The 22,256-nt window shown below is 46.1% G+C and overlaps 1 protein-coding gene across 1 annotated transcript in view; it reads right to left on the bottom strand.

The window, feature by feature from the left end:
* Positions 1–22,256, bottom strand: part of LOC144758378 (uncharacterized) — a 687,536-nt gene that overhangs the window by 135,901 nt on the left and 529,379 nt on the right. Inside the window, 1 exon segment of the mRNA XM_078646424.1 lies at positions 13,322–13,383. Within this exon segment, the coding sequence (XP_078502550.1) occupies positions 13,322–13,383 (62 nt within the window).

Here is a 22,256-nt window from a genome sequence, read left to right as displayed (position 1 = left end):
AGGCCGTGGAAATTTCACTCAGAATATAACTTCTTTTCCACCTCAGAAATCAATGAATAGCTTTGATCAACAGGGTAATTCATCGTCCAAGTCAGCTCAGTACTATGCTGACGACTATTACACCGAACACGACAATGAGGGTAACGATCGCTAGGACAGCCATGGACAAAGAGAGGGAGTTGTTTCAGTTCCAGTAGATCCGGATGGACCTTATGTCGAGGTAATTACCTCAGGAGTGTCAGAGCCATTTCTGCTGGATACTGGTGCTACAAAAAGTTCTATTATGCACTCAAAACTTCCTGGCGCACCTTTGTCTGGCGAAATGAATGTCTCAGTAGGCTTCTCTGGCGCCCCTGTTAGAAACCCGATCTCTAGTCCTGTTTCCGTTTCTGTTGGCCCCTGTGAATTAGAAGCACCCCTCATTCTTACAACAGGTTGCGGTGAAAATTTGCTAGGATTGGATTTGCTAAAGAGGTTGTACGCGACTTTGTACTGTTCTCCCTCGGGAGTACAGCTTACTTTAGAGAGAAAAGTCATTTCTCCAATGTACTTGTCAAAAGAAGGTATCCCAACCGAATTGTCATCACTTCCAGATATACTATGGGCTAATGGTTCCAACGATGTAGGTCGTTTAGAGATAGCACCGTATGTCATAACTTTGAAAGCAAACGTCAGATTGCCACGTATTCCCCAATACAAAATTTCTAACGACTGCAAACAGGCATTGTTAACGATCGTTTATGATTTGGTCGATAAAGATGTTATCGAGGAAACAACAGGAAACATTTGTAACAGTCCAGTTTTAACGGTCTTGAAACGTACTGATCCTTCACAGCCCCCTGTGTATAGGTTTGTGATTGACCTCCGAGAAGTAAACAAGGTAGTTATACCGCAGTTTCCAGTCGTCCCCGACAATACTGCTTTATTGACAATGGTTCCAGCTTCAGCAGCTTGGTTCTCGGTGATTGACCTGAAGAACGCTTTCTTCAGCATCCCGATCGCCGAAGAGAGTAGAGACCTTTTCGGCTTCAATTTAGGAGGACGAAGCTTCCGCTTCAAATGCGCTCCTCAAGGCTACTGCGAAAGTCCATCAATATTCAGTCAGGCTCTGAAAACACAACTAGACACAATTGTACTGCCAGATGGGTCAACATTGATTCAGTACGTAGACGATCTACTGATCGCTGCAGACACTGAAGAGATTTGCAAGGAAGCTACGTTGTCGCTATTACGTCACATATGTGACATGAAGCACAAAGTCTCCCTTTCAAAACTGCAATTTTGTCGACAAGAAGTAACCTACCTAGGTCACATCTTATCGAAGGAGGGAAGGAGACTGACACCAGAAAGAATACAGGCAATCACAGAACTAAGTGCCCCAAGGACACTGAGAGGTGTCCGAGCTTTTTTGGGCATTACATCGTACTGTAGACAATGGATACCGAATTTCTCACTACTAGCCAAACCCTTACTGTCACTACTCCGCAAAGACACGCCTAAACCTATGCCTTGGTCTGAAGATTGTCAGACGAGTTTCCGCGAGTTGCGCGATGCATTGTGTTCGGCTCCTGTGTTGGGAAACCCCAACTACAGTAAGCCTTTTACATTGTATGTCCACGAAAAAGAAGGTTGTGCATTATCAGTCTTAATGCAACTCTTTGGGGACAAACAGCGCCCATGCGCGTATTTTTCGGCAACTCTGGATCCAGTGGCTAAGGCACTGCCAAGTTGTCTAAGAGCAACAGCCGCAGCAGCTGTCTGCATTCGACAGTCTGCTGGATTAGTCATGAATAACACTCTGATCGTTATGGTTCCGCATGCAGTAGACATTTTACTAAATAGGACAAAGACACAACACCTTACTAGCGCTCGACTATCCAGTTACGAACTTACCCTGCTAGCAAGTCACATCCATATAAAGAGGTGTGATACACTCAATCCCGCTACGTTATTACCCATCCCGACAGAGACAGACAAGATTGACAAGCATGACTGCTGTTTCAGGACAGAGGAAGAGACAAAAGGGAGAGTAGACTTACAGGACACTCCCCTTCCCGAATGCAATGATACTCTATGGGTTGATGGTTCATGTTTCAAGTTGCCGAATGGTGATACGACTACAGCATATGCCGTAACGACGTTACACACCATTGTAGAGACTGCACGCATTCTCCACAGTTCTGCACAAGCTGCAGAGTTGATAGCGCTTACTAGAGCATGTGTGCTGGCGAAAGGAAAGCGAGTGAATGTGTACACTGACAGCCAATATGCCTTTGGTGTGGCTCACAGTTTTGGGAGATTATGGCGTGAACGTGGGTTCCTTACGTCCCATGGTGCAAAGATACAACATGGCCAGCTAGTTAATGAGCTCCTTGAGTTACTCACCTTGCCCCTACAAGTCGCCATTATAAAATGTAGTGAACACAGAAAGATTCAGGATGATGCTGGCCGCGGAAATGCATTTGCAGATGAGGTTGCGAAAGGAACTGCAAGGAACACAATGAATCGGATGTATGTCATGGGTCCCGCTAGATGGACTGCTGATGTAGGAATGTGTGAGGACACCATTGAAAGCGTAAAATCAATACAAGCCGAGGCCACTGAGAACGAGATGAATGAATGGAGAGAAAGCACAGGTAGATTGGATGCGAATGGTTGTTGGGTCGAACTATCGGAACACCAGCGATGGTTACTACCTAATGCATACGTACTTGCAGTGGTAACGATGGCTCACGGAATGGCACACATCAATTCGAGAGGAATATGTAAACTATTGGCCCCAGTATGGCAGAATAGCAATATCCCAAAGTACGCAGAAAACGTGGTCAGAAAGTGTATGGTATGTTTGAAGTACAATCCCGGTAGGGGAACGCCAACTCCAGCTGGTCATTTTGCGCCTCCAACGTACCCGTTCGAGGTTTTGCAGCTAGATTTCATCCACATGGAGAGGTGCAACAACCTGAAATACGTTCTCGTTGTTGTTTGCGCCTTTTCAAGGTGGGTGGAAGCGAACCCCCTTAAGGACAACACCGCCTTATCAACTGCCAAAGCCCTTGTCAAAGAGTTCTTCCCTAGATTCGGTATGCCTAGAATTGTCTGGAGTGATAACGGAAGTGAATTCGTAGGATGTGTGATGAAGAGAGTGTGTGAGTGTCTAGGCATACACCAAAAATTCCACTCTGCGAATCACCCCCAATCGGCTGGATTAGTAGAATGCTACAATGGCACTCTGAAACTCAAACTAGCCAAAATCCAAGCCAGTACAGGTCTTAAATGGCCTGATGCCTTGCCTCTAGCACTTTTGTCAACCAGGACGACTGTCCACTCCAGGTTAGGACTTAGCCCCCATGAAATCGTGTTTGGCCGCCCAGCCAACGTCTGGGGCGTGCCAAGACCCAAGAAACTGAGCGAGATAGAGCACCCCGTACTGCTTGACTATTTGTGCGAATTGACAACTAAATTGCGTGTTTTACACCAACAGGTTCACAGTTCTTCTCCACCAGCCTCTGACGATCCAGGTCACCTCATCGAACCCGGTTCGTGGGTTTTGTTGCGGAATTTTCAGCGCACCAACAACGGACAACCGAGGTGGACCGGACCGCACCTGGTACTACTTTCAACAAGATCTGCTGTTCGGGTTGAAGGCAAGAAGAACTGGGTACATGGGACCCACTGCAAACGGGTCCCTCTACCCCTTCCATACGACCGGTGGGTCAACAAAGGACTTGCTGACTCTGAGACAGAATCCGTACCTCGCTTCATCCCTTTCAGCGATGCCCGTTTGAAAGAAACTAGCACCGAAAAGAAGAGTGATCATATTTTGCAAGGACTTGTGTCACCATCCATGCAATTGGACACTACTGAACCTGAAACGCTGTTTGAAGATCACACCGTACCTGGGGAACGACGATACAACCTGCGGTCTAGACAAAAGAACTAATAAAAACTTGATCTAATGTAATTTCCTCTTCTCCCCTAAGAACTATTTTTGAATTTTCAGCTCTCTCGTCCCAAGGGAACTAGCTCATTTTTGATTTTTCGAACCGCCATCCGGTTCTGCTGCTAGGGTCGCGGTTGAAGTCTGGGGAGTGCAACTGGGAAGTTCTAGGTCCACGGTTCTGATTGGTCCACGGGAGTTACCCCGGACTGAGCAGAGCGCGCTCCCTGGGAGAATCAATCAACCACCGCGGGCAGCAACTAGAGGATGGAGTTTCCAAGGGTAGAGAGACCTGTCAGACTCACGAACTTCGAAAAACAGTTATGCATGATACTGTCCAGAAGAAGATTCCTGATATTATGTGTTTTAATGTTATGTAGCATACTTGTGTTTTTTATTGGTTATACCTTGTTCGTATTTAAAGTTACCTTTTCGAATGACACCCAGACACCACCTCCTCCCACTATTTCTCCACACTACTTTCACCCTTTACCTGAACACGAGTCTGCCCGAAGACTCGAATTTGTAAACAACTCTTTCATCCAGCTTCTACACCAACACCAGTCCATAATGAACACGTCAAACTGTTGGATATGCGGACTTATGCCACACACAACCGATAAGGGTATCCCATACTTCGTTTTGCCATTTAGCTACTATGGTTCTCTGTGGGCTTTCCAGACCATGTTCCTATTCGCCCTAGAACCATACCCGACCCGTTCCGCTGCGAGCGACTCCAGTAACAAGGCACTAATTGCAGGGATAAGGAACATGAGTAGGGATATCGACACCTATCTGACAATCCCCAAAGATGAACTGAGTCCCTACACCCGTTGGAACGTGACCAAACATGGGGTTTACCTGGTCAAGAGCCAGGCAGCACAGAAATCTCGCCCAGTTTGGATAGTTCCCCACCGAGGTCACTTATGCTTACAGGGTATTGGTAGGAACCCCACAGCACAGTTAGGAAAGAGCATTTGCACGGAAACATATGTATTTGCTTCCTGAACTTCCCCGATACTCTTGGCAGCTAAAGGCACGTATTTCGTTTGCCACGACCAAGCCTACACGTGGTTGCCCCCTGATTTCTCAGGTATATGTTTTATTTCATTTCTGCTGCCTCCTACCTACACGGCCCGAGCAGATTACCACCGGACAAGGACAGCTAGAGGTGTCGTGAGTAAAGACGACACCGCGGGTCAGGAATTCGCTGACTTCGCAAAGGGTTTTCTGCCATTTTGGGGGCCTATGGTGAACAGCAGGAATATTCGCCAGTTAGCGAGGATAGTTGAATCCGCCGTGACCACAACGGCCGGAGCACTTGGCAATTTGACAACAGAGCTTCAGTCGGATCGACTTATGACCCTTCAGAACCGAATTGCCTTAGACATTATACTCGCTGATCGTGGTGGTGTGTGTAGAGTCATCCAATCCAGTTGCTGCATTTTCATCCCTGATAACGCACCAACAGTATACCAGGCCATCTCCAAACTACACGAAATATCTGGTTCCCTTCACATTGAGAAAGGGGATTGGTCCCTGCTGGGGTGGTTCTGGGAACTGATCACTGCCTGGGGATGGAAAACTTTGATTTTCATCGGGATGATCTTGGCACTTCTGTTCATGTTTTGCTTGTGTATACAGTGTGCTCCTGCACTATGTGGCCTCTGTGCTACCTCGTGTGTACGGAAGCCTGTGTCACAGGACGAGCTGAGTAGCAGAATGATGCTCCAGCAACATCTCCACGAATTTCTTCATACCGATTTGGACTCAGATTAGCATGAGTTATTGCCTTATATGAGGGCAAAAGGAGGGTCTGTGGTTCCCAAAATCCGGACCCTGTGGTTTTCCCGATATCGAGGTCCAATACCCGTGTCACGAAACCTCAACGTACCGAGACGATTTTGGTGTCTACGAACCGATAATGATTAGGATATCATTCCTATGTATCTGCGTTACAATCGAGGGTTGCCAACACCCCTAGATCACAGTTTCCGTCCCATCCCTTAAACTCCATTTTGTGTACGGCATCCATCTTGCATCTTGCCCTCATGATAAGTCAATTAAAGGTCGAGCTTGATCCAAATAGACACGTCCACCTTTCGTGACTTTCCCCTGGCCTGTCCCAACTGACTCCACTGTCTTCGGCCAAACCTGTTTAGGCAGCTCCTCGCCCAGTGGCCGAATACGATAGCATCTACGCATAACATTCCACGAACCATTTACTACATACAGCCCATGTTTCCTTCAAACACGCACCTGTCCCCGTATCTTGTTTATGGCCCTTTTATGGCTGGGTTGCACCTTCCTTTATTGGTGGTTCATCTATATCTGATGGGAGTTCCCGATCCAACTGGGTAATCTATCAGCAAACTTGACATCTAAAATATGGGCTTGCTTACATGACTTCGCTCTTTGTATTGTTGTAGAAATATGTGTGTTGCCATACCATAAACTCAAGAATTCTTGCTTGAAGCCATATATTTGATATATAAGGAGACGGCTGGTTCTGTAAAAACGAACAGTCTCCCAAGAACCTACTCTCTGTGTGGTGTACTTCTGGGACACGTGTTACTTGGTAGCTACCAATAAAACTTGATCTTTGACTGCGACTAGAAGACTACGTGTTTCTGTGGTCCGGAACAAGGGAACTCAGAGGTCTTCGGGTGTTATCCCCTGACACCTACGAGTTCCTAAAAACCCGTTACCTCAGTTGGTGTCTGCTGTGTCAAATGTATGCATGTGGGATGGTGTCTGCTGTGTTAAATGTATGCATGTGTCAAATGTATGCATGTGGGATGGTGTCTGCTGTGTTAAATGTATGCATGTGTCAAATGTATGCATGTGGGATGGTGTCTGCTGTGTCAAATGTATGCATCTGGGATTGTGTCTGCTATGTTAAATGTATGCAAGTGTCAAATGTATGCATGTGGGATGGTGTCTGCTGTGTTAAATGTATGCATGTGTCAAATGTATGCATGTGGGGTGGTGTCTGCTGTGTCAAATGTATGCATATGGGATGGTGTCTGCTGTGTTAAATGTATGCATGTGGGATGGTGTCTGCTGTGTCAAATGTATGCATGTGGGATGGTGTCTGCTGTGTTAAATGTATGCATTGGAATGGTGTCTGCTGTGTTAAATGTATGCATGTGGGATGGTGTCTGCTGTGTCAAATGTATGCATGTGGGATGGTGTCTGCTGTGTTAAATGTATGCATGTGAGATGGTGTCTGCTGATGGTGTGTGCTGTGTTAAATGTATGCATGTGGGATGGTGTCTGCTGGGTCGAATGTATGCATGTTGGGATGGTGTCTGCTGTGTCAAATGTATGCATGCGGGATGGTGTCTGCTGTGTTAAATGTTCAGCGTGTTCTTTAGTCAGTCCTCGAACAGAAATGAAAAACAAAGTTAGTTTGTCATTCAGTTTGGCCAGTCTCGGAGAGGCTTGATTTATGGTATAATCTCCAAATTGCACTTGCTGTGCTATGAACTTTGTTTTTTAGGCTAGCATGCTGTCATGAATGATCAAATCAATTAGATCTTCTGAGCAGCTGCAGTGCCTGCTTGCCTTAAGTTACTGAGAGCTGCAGTCACGCAGTCTGTCTCTGGTTAGTGCCCTTCCATTTCTGGTGCTTTGTAGTAGTTTTAAGATCTTTTTAGAGGGTCCCATTACTCAAATGAGTGTCATTTCTGATTTTTATACGTTTCCCTCATCTTTATCGTGTGATTTTGCTCATGGTAAAGTGTCACTCATAGATGTTCAAATGTCACTCATAATTACAATGAACTTATGAAAATGTCACACATTAGAATCTGAAACCTTGACAGCTATGAAATAGTGAAATAAGAATTAACTTGCAATGCAATCTAATCCTTCATATACATAAATTAATAGTGTACTACTTGTCCTGGTAGAGCCTAACCGCATGTCTGCGTGTGGGTAATACCGGGTCTCACCTATTCAATAGTTAGAGCTACTTCGGATCGAAGAGAATCAGATCGAAGAGAATCATCCTAATCTACTACCTATATTATGTGGCTTAGCTAAGGGTAGATAAATGCCAAGCAACTTAATTTCTGCCCTAGAGCGCCCAGTCCTGCTGCAGTAAGTACATAGCATTTGTAGCACAGGGTTGGGAAAGGTTTACCTGTAGGGCCCCTAAGCCTTTGTAGCTCTGTTAGAAACCTGCATTTGGAGTGGTGGGAAGAGTAGCACCTGGGCCTGAATAGGGCTGTAACTGCCTTCCACAATGCTGGCTCCACCTTCTGTGGTGCGTCTGATGACCCTGGCCCACACTGACAAAGGAAGAAGTTGTGCACTGGCAGAGTGCACCCAGAACTGGTTTTGGCTGGACACAGGCACCCTCTGCCTTCAGAGGACAAATGATTTTACAGTATAAATATTAGGGCCCAGGCCCCAGATCTTTGGATCCCTTCTGGGAATCAAGACAAACCTTTGCCAAGGGGAAGCTCTACCCCAGCTCCCAAGGTCACAGGGGAATAATAGAAATCCCTCTGCTGTCTGCAGCAGAGGGATTTCGTGCCACTGGCCTGATGACGAAATGGTTCCGTCATGAGCACAGGGATACCGATACTCATGACTGAACCATTCCGTCATGAGCATCGAAGGGGTTAAGTAGCTGGCAGAAAAGAAGCAATGCACCACCAACGAGCAAGAGCACATGGGGAAACCCACCAAAGTCACTGGAAAAAATAGAATGAATAAAAGCAGGTATAACACCAAATATAGTCTAAAATGATGACACCAGGCCGGATCCCACAAGTTTGAAAAAATTAGCCAGTCCTTCGGTGTCAGATGCATTAAATATTTGGTGTATTAACTCCCAAAAATGGAGCAGGAGATTTGTATTCAGCAGTGACTTAATCTCACTTGAAGTTCTAGTTTCTAGCCACCTGCAATTCGAAGGTCTCTAGCGACTTCTTGTTGAAACAATAGTGCTTTGAGTCTGCTTAACTTGTTGAAGTCTGTCTTCAAAGTTGGAATTGAGGGCCACAGCGAGGTATCAACAACTCCCCTGTGTGGGTGGAAATAGAACATTGCTGCAACATGTAACACATTGGGAAATGGTTACTATATATAGGATGGCTGCCCGTAAGCTGCAGCAATTATGGTTATTCAGGATAAGATAACTACCATTAGAAAGTAAAGTTAGTGTGGGAATTATCGTAGGGACTGGAGTCCCTTTTAAAAAACATGCCAAATTAGGAGCTGACACGTTGCAAGCGCCATGCAATTTAACTTGTTTACATACTAAGGAATTTCCTACGGTAGAATCACAGTCCTCCCCTGTAAGGTAATGATATAACCCCTTGTATTAACCAGACCGAAGATTCGGTCTCAGCTATAGTGAAAGGTAACTGATCCAACTTTTCAATGTGTAGCATAGTGTATGTTGCGTTTTTCATAGACACAAGTTTCTGTTTATCTGTCGGATTAAATGGTTAAAAATAAGGCGGAATCATTCAAATATTCCCATGGAACTTTTCCATTCTTCAACATTTGCAATGTCCAACCAAACTGCATTACAGACCGTAATTGATTTTGACCATGGTATAGCACAGATACATCATTTTGAACGATGTCAATCACAGATGAAACAAATTTTATCCAGTGTGTAAATCCAAAAAGACAAAGTGTTAATGCTATAATCAAACACATCAAGAAATTTGCATAAATGATCCTAATCACATTTTTTTCTTCTTTTTTTTGTCCTCGGTGCAAAAGGTGAGATGGAGGAAGACAGCTATCCCTCTTTTCGGAACTTTACCAGCTAGGGAATTTTCTCGCCTCATCTGGTAGATGGAAGAGCTTTTCATCTTGAGGTAAGTTTGTGTCTTACGATCTACAAATTCACCGGTAAAGTCCACCATGGTATCAGTCCCAGAATTTGTTTATTGCATTATGTGTAATCCTTGGACATCCCTTCCTACCCTACCTCTACTCTCCGTCTTGGAGTTTGTTCCTGTCCCATATCTCCCAGAATTTCGTTTGGTTACTTCCTTCTCTGCTAAAGTCCAGTTTCTTAATCTTACACACTGAGGTCAGCCTGTCCTTTAATGTCGGGTGGGGGTGGGGTGGGGGTTGCAAGTATCTACTTTATACATATCTCCCATCTGGCGAGAAGAATTAGTACAAACAATAGTTTATTTTACTTTTCGTTTAAACAAGGTACAGCCCGCTATCACTCATAGTTCCAAAAATAGTTATATCTGTGCTTACCTCAATGTCTTGTCCCAAGACATCACTTATAACATTACCCACGTTCGACCAGAATAGATGGAGTTGAGGGCACTGCCAAAACATATGGATGTCGTTTGCATTTATTTCTCCACACTTTGGGCATCTTTTCACCACTTACTTGTTTATCTTTGTCAGCCTTTCTGGCGACCAGTATGCCCCGTGTAGTGTACAAAGATGTTTTTTCCTAAGAGGTGCAGATTTTATTACACGCCATAATGTAGAAAAGGATACTTGCATAGATGTTGTAAGTCCTGTGATGGCAGGTCTTTCTTCCATAACTCTAGTGGTAGAGTAAGATCTTCTCCTGCTTGGATCATAAGTCGATACCATTTTGATACTTCCTTTCGCACTGGATCACTTTGTAGTTCTTCCTCTAGCTCCATATTCTCATCCTGATATTTCTCCATGCCTTTTGCCCAGCTTGTCAGTTGGTAGTACTTGAATCTTTGAAGTTCCCACCCGTACTCGTTAGTAGAGACTCCCAGCTTGTCAAAGCTCCTGCTTGTGTCAGCTGTCCCCACTTTGCTATACCTGCGTTCTTTATGGGGACTGCCAGAACGTCTTTCAGACATTCTGGGCTACCTGAGGATTCCCAGATAGGTGCAAAGGTACTATAGTATGGAATTTTGAGTACTTGCTTAACCTGGTACCAGAGTTAAAGGCGGCACCTAAAACTTTCAGCTTGATTTTTTTTTAAAGTACTTTGGGTGGCCAAATTTGTATAGACAGAAGTGCCCTTCCACTATCACTTTTTAATACGGGGCATAGAGAGAATGTTCCTTGAGTAGTACCCTGATATTCTTTTTTTTAAATAATTCTTTTTATTGAAGAAAAACAAGAGGAAACATTACATATATCGGGTGCCATACTATAGAATACATTACAACCGTATGCAGGTGAATAGGCGAATGCAGAAGAATCGATACACAGGATTTTGAGACGTCAACGTTGATAAGCATATGAACAAGGGAGACAGTATAGCCAACAACCTCATTAAGCTGCAGTTTGCAGGACCCGTCCACCCATAGTTCAGGGCAATTGAGACCAGAGTAGACACCCAGATAAGAGAAAAACATCGACTCAGGATAGACAACCCACCTCTCATTAAAAGGGGAGAAAAAAAAAAGGGAAAAAGAAAGGCCATAGAACTAAACAAAGACAAAAAAAAACAAAAAACTCAAACCTCCCACCCTGCACAACTGCAATGGCTACGACCTAACCCCACTAGCAGCGTGCCAGTCGCCCAAGAGCTAACCCTAAAAAAAGGAAAAGAGTGGAGGAGGAGATATCAAACAGGCCCCCGGTCTCCCTTACCCCCGTCAGAAGCGAACCACCCCAAAATATAATCAAAACAATATAAGCTACAATTACAAGCCAACCGGGGGAGTTTGTGAGAACCACCCGACTCCCACATCATTATAGGCTACAAGTCCCGTAGCAAATGGACCCATTATATCAAACCCAGACAGTCGGAATCAACCCTGGCCGCTCCGATTTGTCGTGCGAGCCCTCTCTGCTCGAACCGCCATCTCAATAGAAGAATCCAAACATTCCAAAAAGTCAAAGTCAGTACGGTAGAATCGAAACCAAGATATCAGCACTCGAAGTCCACAAGTCAAATGGAGATAACTGTCCACAGCGAGAAGACACAATGACACGGTTGAGCAAACTGGGAGGAAAAGGATAATGAATCACTCCCATAGTCACTGAGGAACTTATTATGGCGTATAGGATCGTCTAAGTCCATCTTTGGCGGTGTCGGCGTTGCACGTGATGAGCTTACGGTAGTCCCAGGCTCGCTAGCTGTTATTTGGGACCTAACAGAAAACACCAAATCAGGCTTCCGCACGGGGCCCTCAGTCTCAGGCATAACTTGCGCCGCGGGTATCACAGCTTGTGTCAAACCAGTCGAGGGGTCGTAGTCCGGTCTCAGGCAGATGTTGTCAACTGTTACGACCATTTTCTGAAAGATGGCAATGATCGGCGAGTGGAGCGCCCCAATGGCGGCCATTACGGTCTGCAGTGACTGCGTGGATTCCATCCGCGCCATTCCCTCTCACGAAGTGACCGAGCAAGGCTAGAAACCCCAGAGGTCGACTACCCCGGGGTAACAGGCACAGATGGGGCCGATGGCAACAGTGGGCGCTCTCAATTTCGCAATATCGACACCGTCGCCGCCGGCGAGGATCCAAGCCCATCGACCCCGGGAGGCTAGCAGAGCCTCCGGGCAACGGACCCACGACCACAGCAACCGGTGTGTCACGCCGCTGTATCCTCGGAATCAACCGACCACAGTATCGCCATCCAAATCAGTCAGGATATTCTCCACATCAGGAGACCGGACGCTGCCCGAGTCCAATGTTGTTCAACTCCAACCCGGATGGGTTAGAAATCGAGGCCCCGGCTTCCACGCTGGGTTAGGCCGAGAATGAAACACGGCGTATCTTCATCATTCGAGAAGATGGAAATCTCGGGATTGCACCTATTGAATCAGGAACACCTCAGGCACCCGGGAGTCCGGTGCGAATTCAGGATCAATACCAGGATTTATGATTTTCTGGCGGAGGTCGGCGGAGCCGGGAGCTTACGCGGCCATCTTGGTTGCTAGCGTAGCTCCTCCTCCTACCCTGATATTCTTGAACTGGAAAACCCTGTAGTAATATAGAAGGTCAGGGCTAGCGATACCTCCTTGATCTTCTCTCCTACGTAGTTTTTTCAGGCGATTCTTACTCTTTTCTAGGCTCATATGAAACCATTTAGTTCATCTTGTATCTTTTTGATCCACTGCAGTTTAAATTCTAGAGGGATAGTATTAAAAATAAAAGAGAATTTGGGTAGGATAGCCATCTTAATTGCGTTGGATCTCCCCATGAAAGACAATGGTAAACCACTCCAGGTTCTTAGCAGCTTACTTGTCTCTTTCACTTTAATCTCGAAGTTTACTTGCACAATTTTGTCAATGTTTTTTAGTATCTATATTCCCAGATACTTAATTCTACTCTTTACTAAGGGAGATGGTAGAGGGGTATTCCAGTCCATGATTTCTGTTTTTTGGTGGTTAACTTGGTACCCCGAAGCCTCTCCAAATTCATTTTGCAGGTTTGTAATATTAGGTAAGGATACCTTCAGGTCACAAGTAAACACCATTAAGTCATCTTCATATAATGCCACTTTCTTTTCCCATCCTTGAAAGTTAAACAGGGGTATTCCTTGTGAAGATCTTATGGCGTTAGCCAAGGGCTCAATACATAGGTTGATTAAAAAAGGCGAAAGTGGACATCCTTGGTTAGTGCCTCTTCTGATTTTTATTTCTTTAGTAAGGCTACAATTTATCAGAATTTCTGCCACTGGGGTTGTGTATATGTTTATTACTGCTTTTAAAAAATTCTCTCCTAAGCCAAATTGTGTTAGTACTTTGCAAAGAAACATCCGGTTTACTCGGTCAAAGGCCTTCGCGGCGTCAAAAGTAAGAATTGTGAGAGGAATATTCTCTTGAGTGGCAATGTCAATAGTGTCAATCAATTTGTGTGTACTGCCATGCAGCTGTCTCCCCTTAATAAATCCTTTCTGGTGTCCATGGCTCAAATTGCTTGTAGTATGACCTAATATTGTTGCCAAGATCTGCGTGTACATTTTATAATCCTTGTTTAGGAGGGATATAGGTCTGTTTGATTCACACTTCAAAGGGTCTTTTCCTGGCGTTGGGATTAGAGTAATAGTGGCATCATTCCAGGAATTTGAAAGAGTAAACCCTTTGAGAAAGATCTTGTTTAGCAGAATAACCAATATGGGGCCCAGTATTTCTTTTAACCCCTTGGCGCGCGGCGCTAACTCTTACGCGGTGCTGGAGGGTTGGAGGGTGAGAGCGCCCTGCCATGCTCGTGACGGAACCACGCCATCATGAGTCACGGGCGAGCTGTGCTCATGACGGCGTGGTTCCATCACGACTCCGCCCACTCACTAATTCACCCACACAGGCGGGGATTCAGTGACACGTGGGCGAAGCGGCCGCAGAATGGCAGAACCACGCTGTCATGAGCACACGCCGCCCGTGGCTCATGATGGTGTGGTTCCATCATAAGCAGGGAAGGGGTTTAGACCATATGTATCTTGTTTGGTAGTGGATCTGGGCCCGCTGCCTTCCCTCTTTTTAGTTTTTTCAACACCTCAATCACTTCTTCTGTGGTTATTTTTGAATTGAGTGTTTCCCTATCTTCTGCTTCTAAATTATGGACACCCGACTTGCTCAGGTAGGAGTCAACTTGTTTGTTAGACCCCTCCAGAACCTCATTATATAGAGATAGAAAAAATCAGTGCACACCTTCTCGATCCCTGAGTCATCTACTTCCTGTCTACCCAGATTATCTCTTTGTATTGCTACAACCTTATTTCTATTTTGATTAGTTTTAATTTTCCATGCTAGGAGTTTCCCACTGCCTTCCGCATATTCGTAGTGCAATAGCTTACCATTGTTTGCTAATTGTTTCATCTAGTATATTAGTCAAATATTTTTTTCTCTCATGTAAATCTTCTATTTTTTCTTGATCTTGTATAGACAGCGCTACCTCAAGTTTTCTTTGTTGGTCTAGAATTCTGACTTTTAGTTGGCAAAGTTTGTGTCTAACCATCTTATTCCTTTAAGCATCCTAACCAATTAAAGCCCCCCTAATCATTGCTTTATAGGCATCCCAGACTTTTGTTTAGGGGTTTGGCTGTTAATATTGATTTTAAAGTATTCTTCGGTTATTGATTTCAGCTTGTCTATGATCTGCTGATCTAGAAAAAGGGTGCATCTACGGTCCATCTGGATGTTACCTGGGATTTCCCTGTTTTTATTGCCGTGTAGACCAGGGAGTGGTCAGATAAATGTAAGGGTATATGTTCAACCTTTTTAACATTATTATTTAAGATTTTATCTATCAGGTAAAAGTCAATCCTCGATGCATGACCTTCTCTTTAGGTCGTGCCTGCGCTGCTCGCCTTCGCGAGAGCTATAGTTGTTGTTTTTCTGTCTGTGTTCTTTGGAAGCTGGGTTTGTATCCACCCTGTCTTCTTTAGGCTCTGCCCACCCTGACTGGAGATTCTGCTCATGCACGGCATCAATGCAACACAGGACCTTCAGGCAGTCTCCTAACACAGTCCGCCCTCACACCCGCAGCCTGCCCAGGCCGCCGCACATTCACCGCTGTGTCCCACATGTGCAGCCAAGTCATCCGGCAGTGCAACAGGTCTGCCGCCGAAGCCCTGGAGCAGCGCTTCCGCCGCGTCTTTTTCGGCGTGCCTGCCCGGACATGGCATGTGCACGCGCCTGGACTCCTCTTTGCCGTCTCTTCTTTGCCCTACCTGCACGTGCCCGGACAGGGCATGTGCATGCGCCTGGACTCCTCTTTGCCGTCTCCTCTTTACTGTGCCTGCACGCGCCCGGACAGGGCATGTGCACGCGCCTGGACTCCTCTTTGCCGTCTCCTCATGTTTGCTTTGCGGGCTCGGCACACTTTCACTTTTTCTTCTCAGGAGGCATTAGCCCAACACAGTGGCTTAGAAGGCGGCAGCGCAAGAGGCCAACCTTTTTGTTCTATTTTGAAAAGTTGTTTTCCATGCAGCAAATCCGCCTGTTTGGAACCTTGCCACTGCATGCCACTTAAAACCACCATCAGCCAAATGATAGCACAACATAAACCGCATTAATCCCGGAAATCAACTTCAGCTGCGGCACCAGGAAGACATTTAAACCCGGCCAAAATCATTACAAACACCGATATAGTTCCTGTAGTGGCCAAGTTGGTGGAGCTGCAGGTCCTGAGCTGTGACAAAGTAAGTAGGGAAACAGGGGACACCGCTGCCAATCCCAAACCTGCGGGACTTACACTGGTGACTATCACACAGTCACATCCCTCTCGCCACTGAGGTGCCGGGTTTTTAGGAACCCGGTGGTGCCAGGGGATAACACCCGAAGACCTCTGAGTTCTCCCTGTTCCGGACCACAGAAACACAGAGTCTTCCAGTTGAAGTCAGAGATCGAGTTTTATTGGGTGCAACCAAGTAACATGTGTCCTAGAAGCACGACAACACGGGTCGTGTATTCTCAGGAGACTGTTCGTTTTTACAGAACCAGCCTTCTACTTATATACAGAAATAATAGCTGCAGGCAAGAATTCTTGAGTTTATGACATGGCGATACACATATTTCTACAATAATACAAAGAGCGAAGTCATGTAGGCCAACCCATATTTTAGACGTCCAGTTCGTGATAGATTACCCGGCCAGGCCCGGAACTCCCATCAGATATCGATGAAACCCCAATAAAGCAGGGCACCTCCTAGTCATAAAACTGGCCATAAACAAGGAACATGGACAGGTGTGTGTGTGTAGAAAACATGGTCGGTACGTAGTGAATGGTTTGTGGCATGTTATGCATTGATGCTATCTTATTCGGCCACTGGGCGAGGAGCTGCCCAAACAGGTTCGGCTGGAGGCAATGGAGTCGGTTGGGACAGGTCAGGGGGAAGTCAGGGAAGGTGGACGTGTCCTTTTAGATCAAGCTCGACCTTACTCAATTGACTTATATGAGGGCAAGACACAAGATGGATGCTGTTCACAAAATGGAGTCTAAGGGTTTGGAACGGAAACTACGATTTAAGGGTGTTGGCATCCCTCAATCATGACGCAAATGCATAGGGATGATGTCCTAATCATTACCGGTCCGTCGACACCAAATTCGTCATGGTACGTTGATATTTTGTGGCACGGGTATTGGACCTCGATACCGGGATAACAGCAGGGTCCAGAATTTCAGAACCACAGACCCTCCTTTTGCCCTCATATTAGGCAATAACTCATGTTAATCTGAGTCCAAATCTGTATAAATGAATTCGTGGAGATGCTGCTGTAGCATCATTCTGTTGCTCAGTTCGTCCCTTGACACAGGCTTCCTTACACATGGAGTAGCACAGAGGCCACATAGTGCAGGAGCGCACTGTACACACAGGCAGAACATAAACAGAAGCGCTAAAATCATCCCAATGAAGATCAGTGTTTTCCATCCCCAGGCAGTGATCAGTTCCCAGAACCACCCTAGCAGGGACCAATCCCCTTTTTCCACGTGAAGGGAACCAGATATTTCGTGTAGTTTGGAGATGGCTTGGTACACTGTTGGTGCATTATCAGGGATGAAAATGCAGCAACTGGATTGGATCACTCTACATACACCACCACGGTCTGCAAGTATGATATCTAGGGCAACCCGGTTCTGAAGGGTCATAAGTCGATCCGACTGAAGCTCAGCTGTTAAGTTGCCAAGGGCTCCGGCCGTTTCGGTCACGGCGGATTCAACTATCCTCGATAACTGGCGAATGTTCCTGCTGTTCACCATAGGCCCCCAAAATGGCAGAAAACCCTTTGCGAAGTCTGCAAATTCCTGACCCGCAGTGTCGTCTTGACTCACGACACCCCTAGCTGTTCTTGTCCGATGGTAATCTGCCCTGGCCGTGTAGGTGGGTGACAGCAGAAATGAGATGAAACACGTGCCCGAGAAGTCAGGGGGCAACCATGTATAGGCTTTGTCATGGCAGATGAAATAGGTGCCTTTAGCTGCCAAGAATAGAGGGGAAGTTCGGGAAGCGAATACATACGTTTCCGTGCATACGCTCTTCCCTATTTGTGCTTTGGGATCCCTGCCGATACCTTGCAGACATAAGTGACCTCGGTGGGGCACTATCCAAACTGGGCGGGAGTTCTTTGCTGTCTGGCCCTTACTCGAGGAAACCCCATAATTGGTTACGTTCCAACGACTGTATGGAGTGAGTTCATCTTTAGGAATCACCTGATATGTGTCCATATCCCTACTCATATTTCTTATCCCTGCCACTAGTGCCTTGTTGCTGGAATCGCTCTCAGTGGAACGGGGCGGGTATGGTTCTAGGGCGAACAGGAACATGGTCTGGAAAGCCCACAGAGAACCATAATAACTGAATGGCAGGATGAAGTATGGGATACCCTTATCAGTTGTGTGCGGCATGAGTCCGCATATCCAACAGTTCGATGTGTTCATTATGGACTGGTGTTGGTGTAGGAGTTGGATGAATGAGTTATTTATAAATTCGAGTCTTCTGGCAGACTCGTGTTCAGGTAGAGGGTGAAAGGAGTGCGGAGAGATAGTAGGAGGAGGTGTGGGCCGAGTGTCATTTGCAAAGGTAACTTGAAATGTGAATAGAGTATAGCCAATCAAGAACATCGTTATGCTACACAACATTAAAATACATATTATCAGAAACCTTTTTCTGGCCAGTACTGTGCATAATTGCCGTTCAAAGTTCGTGAATCTAGCAGGTCTCTCTACCCTCGGAAACTCCATCCTCTAGTTGCTGCCCGCGGTGGGAGATTGATTCTGCCAGGGAGTGCGCTCTGTTCAGTCCGGGGTAACTCCCTTGGACCAACCAGAACCGTTGACCTAAACGTCCCCAGCTGCACTCCCCAGACTTCAACCGCGACCCTAGCAGCAGAACCGGATGGCGGTTCGAAAATCAAAAAATGAGCAAGTTCCCTGGGCGAGAGAGCTGAAAAATCAAAAATAGTTCTTGGGGGAAAGGAAAATCGCATTAATTTGCTTTTTTTTATTAGTCTCTTTGTCTCGACCTTAGATTATATCATTGTTTCCCAGGTACGGTGTGGTCTTCAAACAATGTCTCAGGTTCTGTAGTGTCCAACTGCATTGACGGTGGCACAAGTCCTTGTAAAATACGATCACTCTCCTTTTCGGTACCAGTTCCTTTTAATCGTGCATCGCAGAAAGGGACGAAGCGAGATATGGACTCTGTCTCGGAGTCGGCAATTCCTTCCTTGACCCACCGGTCGTATGGAAGGGGCAGAGGGACCCGTTTACAATGGGTCCCGTGGATCCAGTTCTTCTTTCCTTCCACCCGAACGGCTGATCTCGTGGAAAGAAGGACAAGGTATGGTCCGGTCCTCCTGGGCTGTCCGTTGTTCGTGCGCTGAAAATTCCGCACCAGCACCCAGGTGCCGGGTTCGATGGAGTGACCTGGATCATCAGAGGCTGGTGGAGAGGAACTGTGAACCTGTTGGTGTAAAACACGCAATTTAGTTGTTAATTCGCATAAATAGTCAAGCAGTACAGGGTGCTCTATTTCGCTGAGTTTCTTTGGCCTTGGCACGCCCCAGACGTTGGCTGGGCGGCCAAACACTATTTCATGGAGGCTAAGTCCTAATCTGGAATGGACAGTCATTCTGGTAGACAGGAGTGCTAGAGGCAAGGCGTCAGGCCATTTAAGACCTGTACTGGCTTGGATCTTGGCTAGTTTGAGTTTTAACGTGCCATTGTAGCATTCCACTAATCCAGCTGATTGGGGGTGATTTGCAGCGTGGAATTTCTGGTGTATGCCTAGACACTCACACACTCTCCTCATCACTCGTCGCACGAACTCACTTCCATTATCACTCCAGACGATTCTAGGCATACCGAACCTAGGGAAGAATTCCTTGACAAGGGCTTTGGCAGTTGACAAGGCGGTGTTGTCCTTAAGGGGATACGCTTCCACCCACCTGGAGAAAGCGCAAACAACAACAAGCACATATTTCATATTCTTGCACCTCTCCATGTGGATGAAATCGAGCTGCAAAACCTCGAACGGATATGTTGGAGGCGCAAAATGACCAGCTGGAGTTGGGGTTCCCCTACCGGGATTGTGCTTCAAACACACCATACAGTTTCTGACCACATTCTCTGCACATTTTGGGATATTACTATTCTGCCATACTGGGGCCAATAGTTTACAGATTCCTTTCGTACTGATGTGCGCAATTCCATGGGCCATTGTTACCACTGCAAGTACATATGCGTTAGGTAATAGCCATCGCTGGTGTTCTGACAATTCGACCCAACAACCATTCGCATCTAATATACCCTTGCTTTCTCTCCATTCATTCACCTCTTTCTCAGTGGCCTCAGCTTGCATAGTTTTCACGCTTTCAATGGTGTCCTCACACATACCCACATCGGTAATCCATCTAGCGGGTCTACAACATACATCCGACTCATTGTGTTCCTTGCAGTCTCTTTCGCAACCTCGTCTGCAAATGCATTCCCACGGCCAACATCATCTTGAATCTTTCTGTGTGCACTGCATTTCACAATTGCAACTTGTAGTGGCAAGGTCAGTGACTCGAGGAGCTCATTAACTAGCTGACCATGTTGTATCTTTGCACCATGCGACGTCAAGAACCCACGTTCACGCCACAATCTCCCAAAACTGTGAGCCACGCCAAAGTCGTATTGGCTGTCAGTGTACACATTCACTCGCTTTCCTTTCGCCAACACACATGCTCTTGTAAGTGCGATTAGCTCTGCGGCTTGCGCGGAATTGTGGGAAATGCGCACGGTCTCTATAATGGTGTGTAATGTCGTTACGGCATATGCTGCAGTCGTATCACCATTCGGCAACTTGAAACATGAACCATCAACCCATAAAGTATCATTGCATTCAGGAAGGGGAGTGTCCTGTAAGTCTACTCTCCCTTTGGTTTCTTCTTCTGTCCTAAAGCAGCAGTCATGTTTTTCAACCTCGTCTGTCTCTGCCGGGATGGGTAGTAGCGTAGCGGGGTTGAGTGTATCACACCTCTTTATGTGAAGGTGACTCGCTAACAGTGTTAGTTCGTAACTGGACAGTCGAGCGCTAGTAAGATGTTGTGTCTTCGTCCTGTTTAGCAAAATGTCTACTGCATGCGGGACCATAACGATCAGAGTGTTATTCATGACTAACCCAGCGGACTGCCGAATGCAGACAGCCGCTGCGGCGGTGGCCCTCAGACTACTTGGTAGTGCCTTAGCCACAGGATCTAGAGTCGCTGAAAAATACGCGCATGGGCGCTGTTTGTCCCCAAAGTATTGTGTTAGGACTGATAATGCACAACCTTCCTTCTCATGGACATATAATGTAAAAGGCTTACTGTAGTTGGGGTTTCCCAACACAGGAGCCGAACACAATGCATCACGCAACTCGTGGAAACTTGTCTGACAATCTTCAGACCAGGGCATAGGATTGGGCGTGTTTTTACAGAGTAGTGCCAGCAAGGGTTTAGCCAGTAGTTAGAAATTCGGTATCCATTGTCTACAGTACGATGTAATGCCCAAGAAGGCCCGAACCTCTCTCTGTGTCCTCGTGGCACTCAGTTCTGCAATTGCCTGTATTCTTTCTGGTGTCAGTCTCCTTCCCTCCTTCGATAAGATGTGACCTAGGTAGGTCACTTCTTGTCGACAGAATTGTAGTTTTGAAAGAGAGACTTTGTGCTTGATGTCGCATAAGCGACTCAATAACGACAATGTAGCTCGCTTGCAAATTTCTTCAGTGTCTGCAGCGATCAGCAGATCGTCGACATACTGAATCAGAGTTGAACCATCATGTAGAACAATCGTGTCTAGTTGTGTTTTCAGGGCCTGACTGAATATTGATGGGCTTTCGCAGTAGCCTTGAGGAGCGCGCTTGAAGCGGAAACTTCGTCCTCCTAAATTGAAGCCAAAAATATCTCTACTCTCCTCAGCAATCGGGATGCTGAAGAAAGCGTTCTTCAGGTCAATCACCGAAAACCAAGTGGCAGAGGCTGGAACCATTGTCAATAAGGCAGTAATGTCGGGGACAACTGGAAACTGTGGGATAACCACCTTATTCACTTCTCTAAGATCAATCACAAACCTGTACACAGGGGGCTGTGAAGGATCGGTACGCTTTAAGACAGGCAAAACAGGACTGTTACAAACGTTGCTGGTTGTTTCCTCGATGACATCTTTCTCGATCAGATCATAAATAATCATCAACAACGCCTTTTCGCATTCGCTAGATATTTTGTATTGGGGAATACGTGGCCACCTAACGTTGGCTTTCAATGTTATGACATACGGTGCTATCTCCAAACGGCCTACGTCATTGGAACCATTAGCCCATAGTATATCCGGAAGAGATGACAATTCAGTTGGAATATTTTCCTTTGACAAATACATTGGAGAAATGACTTTCTTGTCCCAAGGGAGAACAGTACAAAGTCGCA

This window comes from Lissotriton helveticus, chromosome 1_1 (assembly GCF_964261635.1).
Source record: "Lissotriton helveticus chromosome 1_1, aLisHel1.1, whole genome shotgun sequence".
NCBI lineage: Eukaryota > Metazoa > Chordata > Amphibia > Caudata > Salamandridae > Lissotriton > Lissotriton helveticus.
Note: the sequence above shows the minus strand (reverse complement) of the source record. Positions and strands in the feature narration are given on the sequence as shown.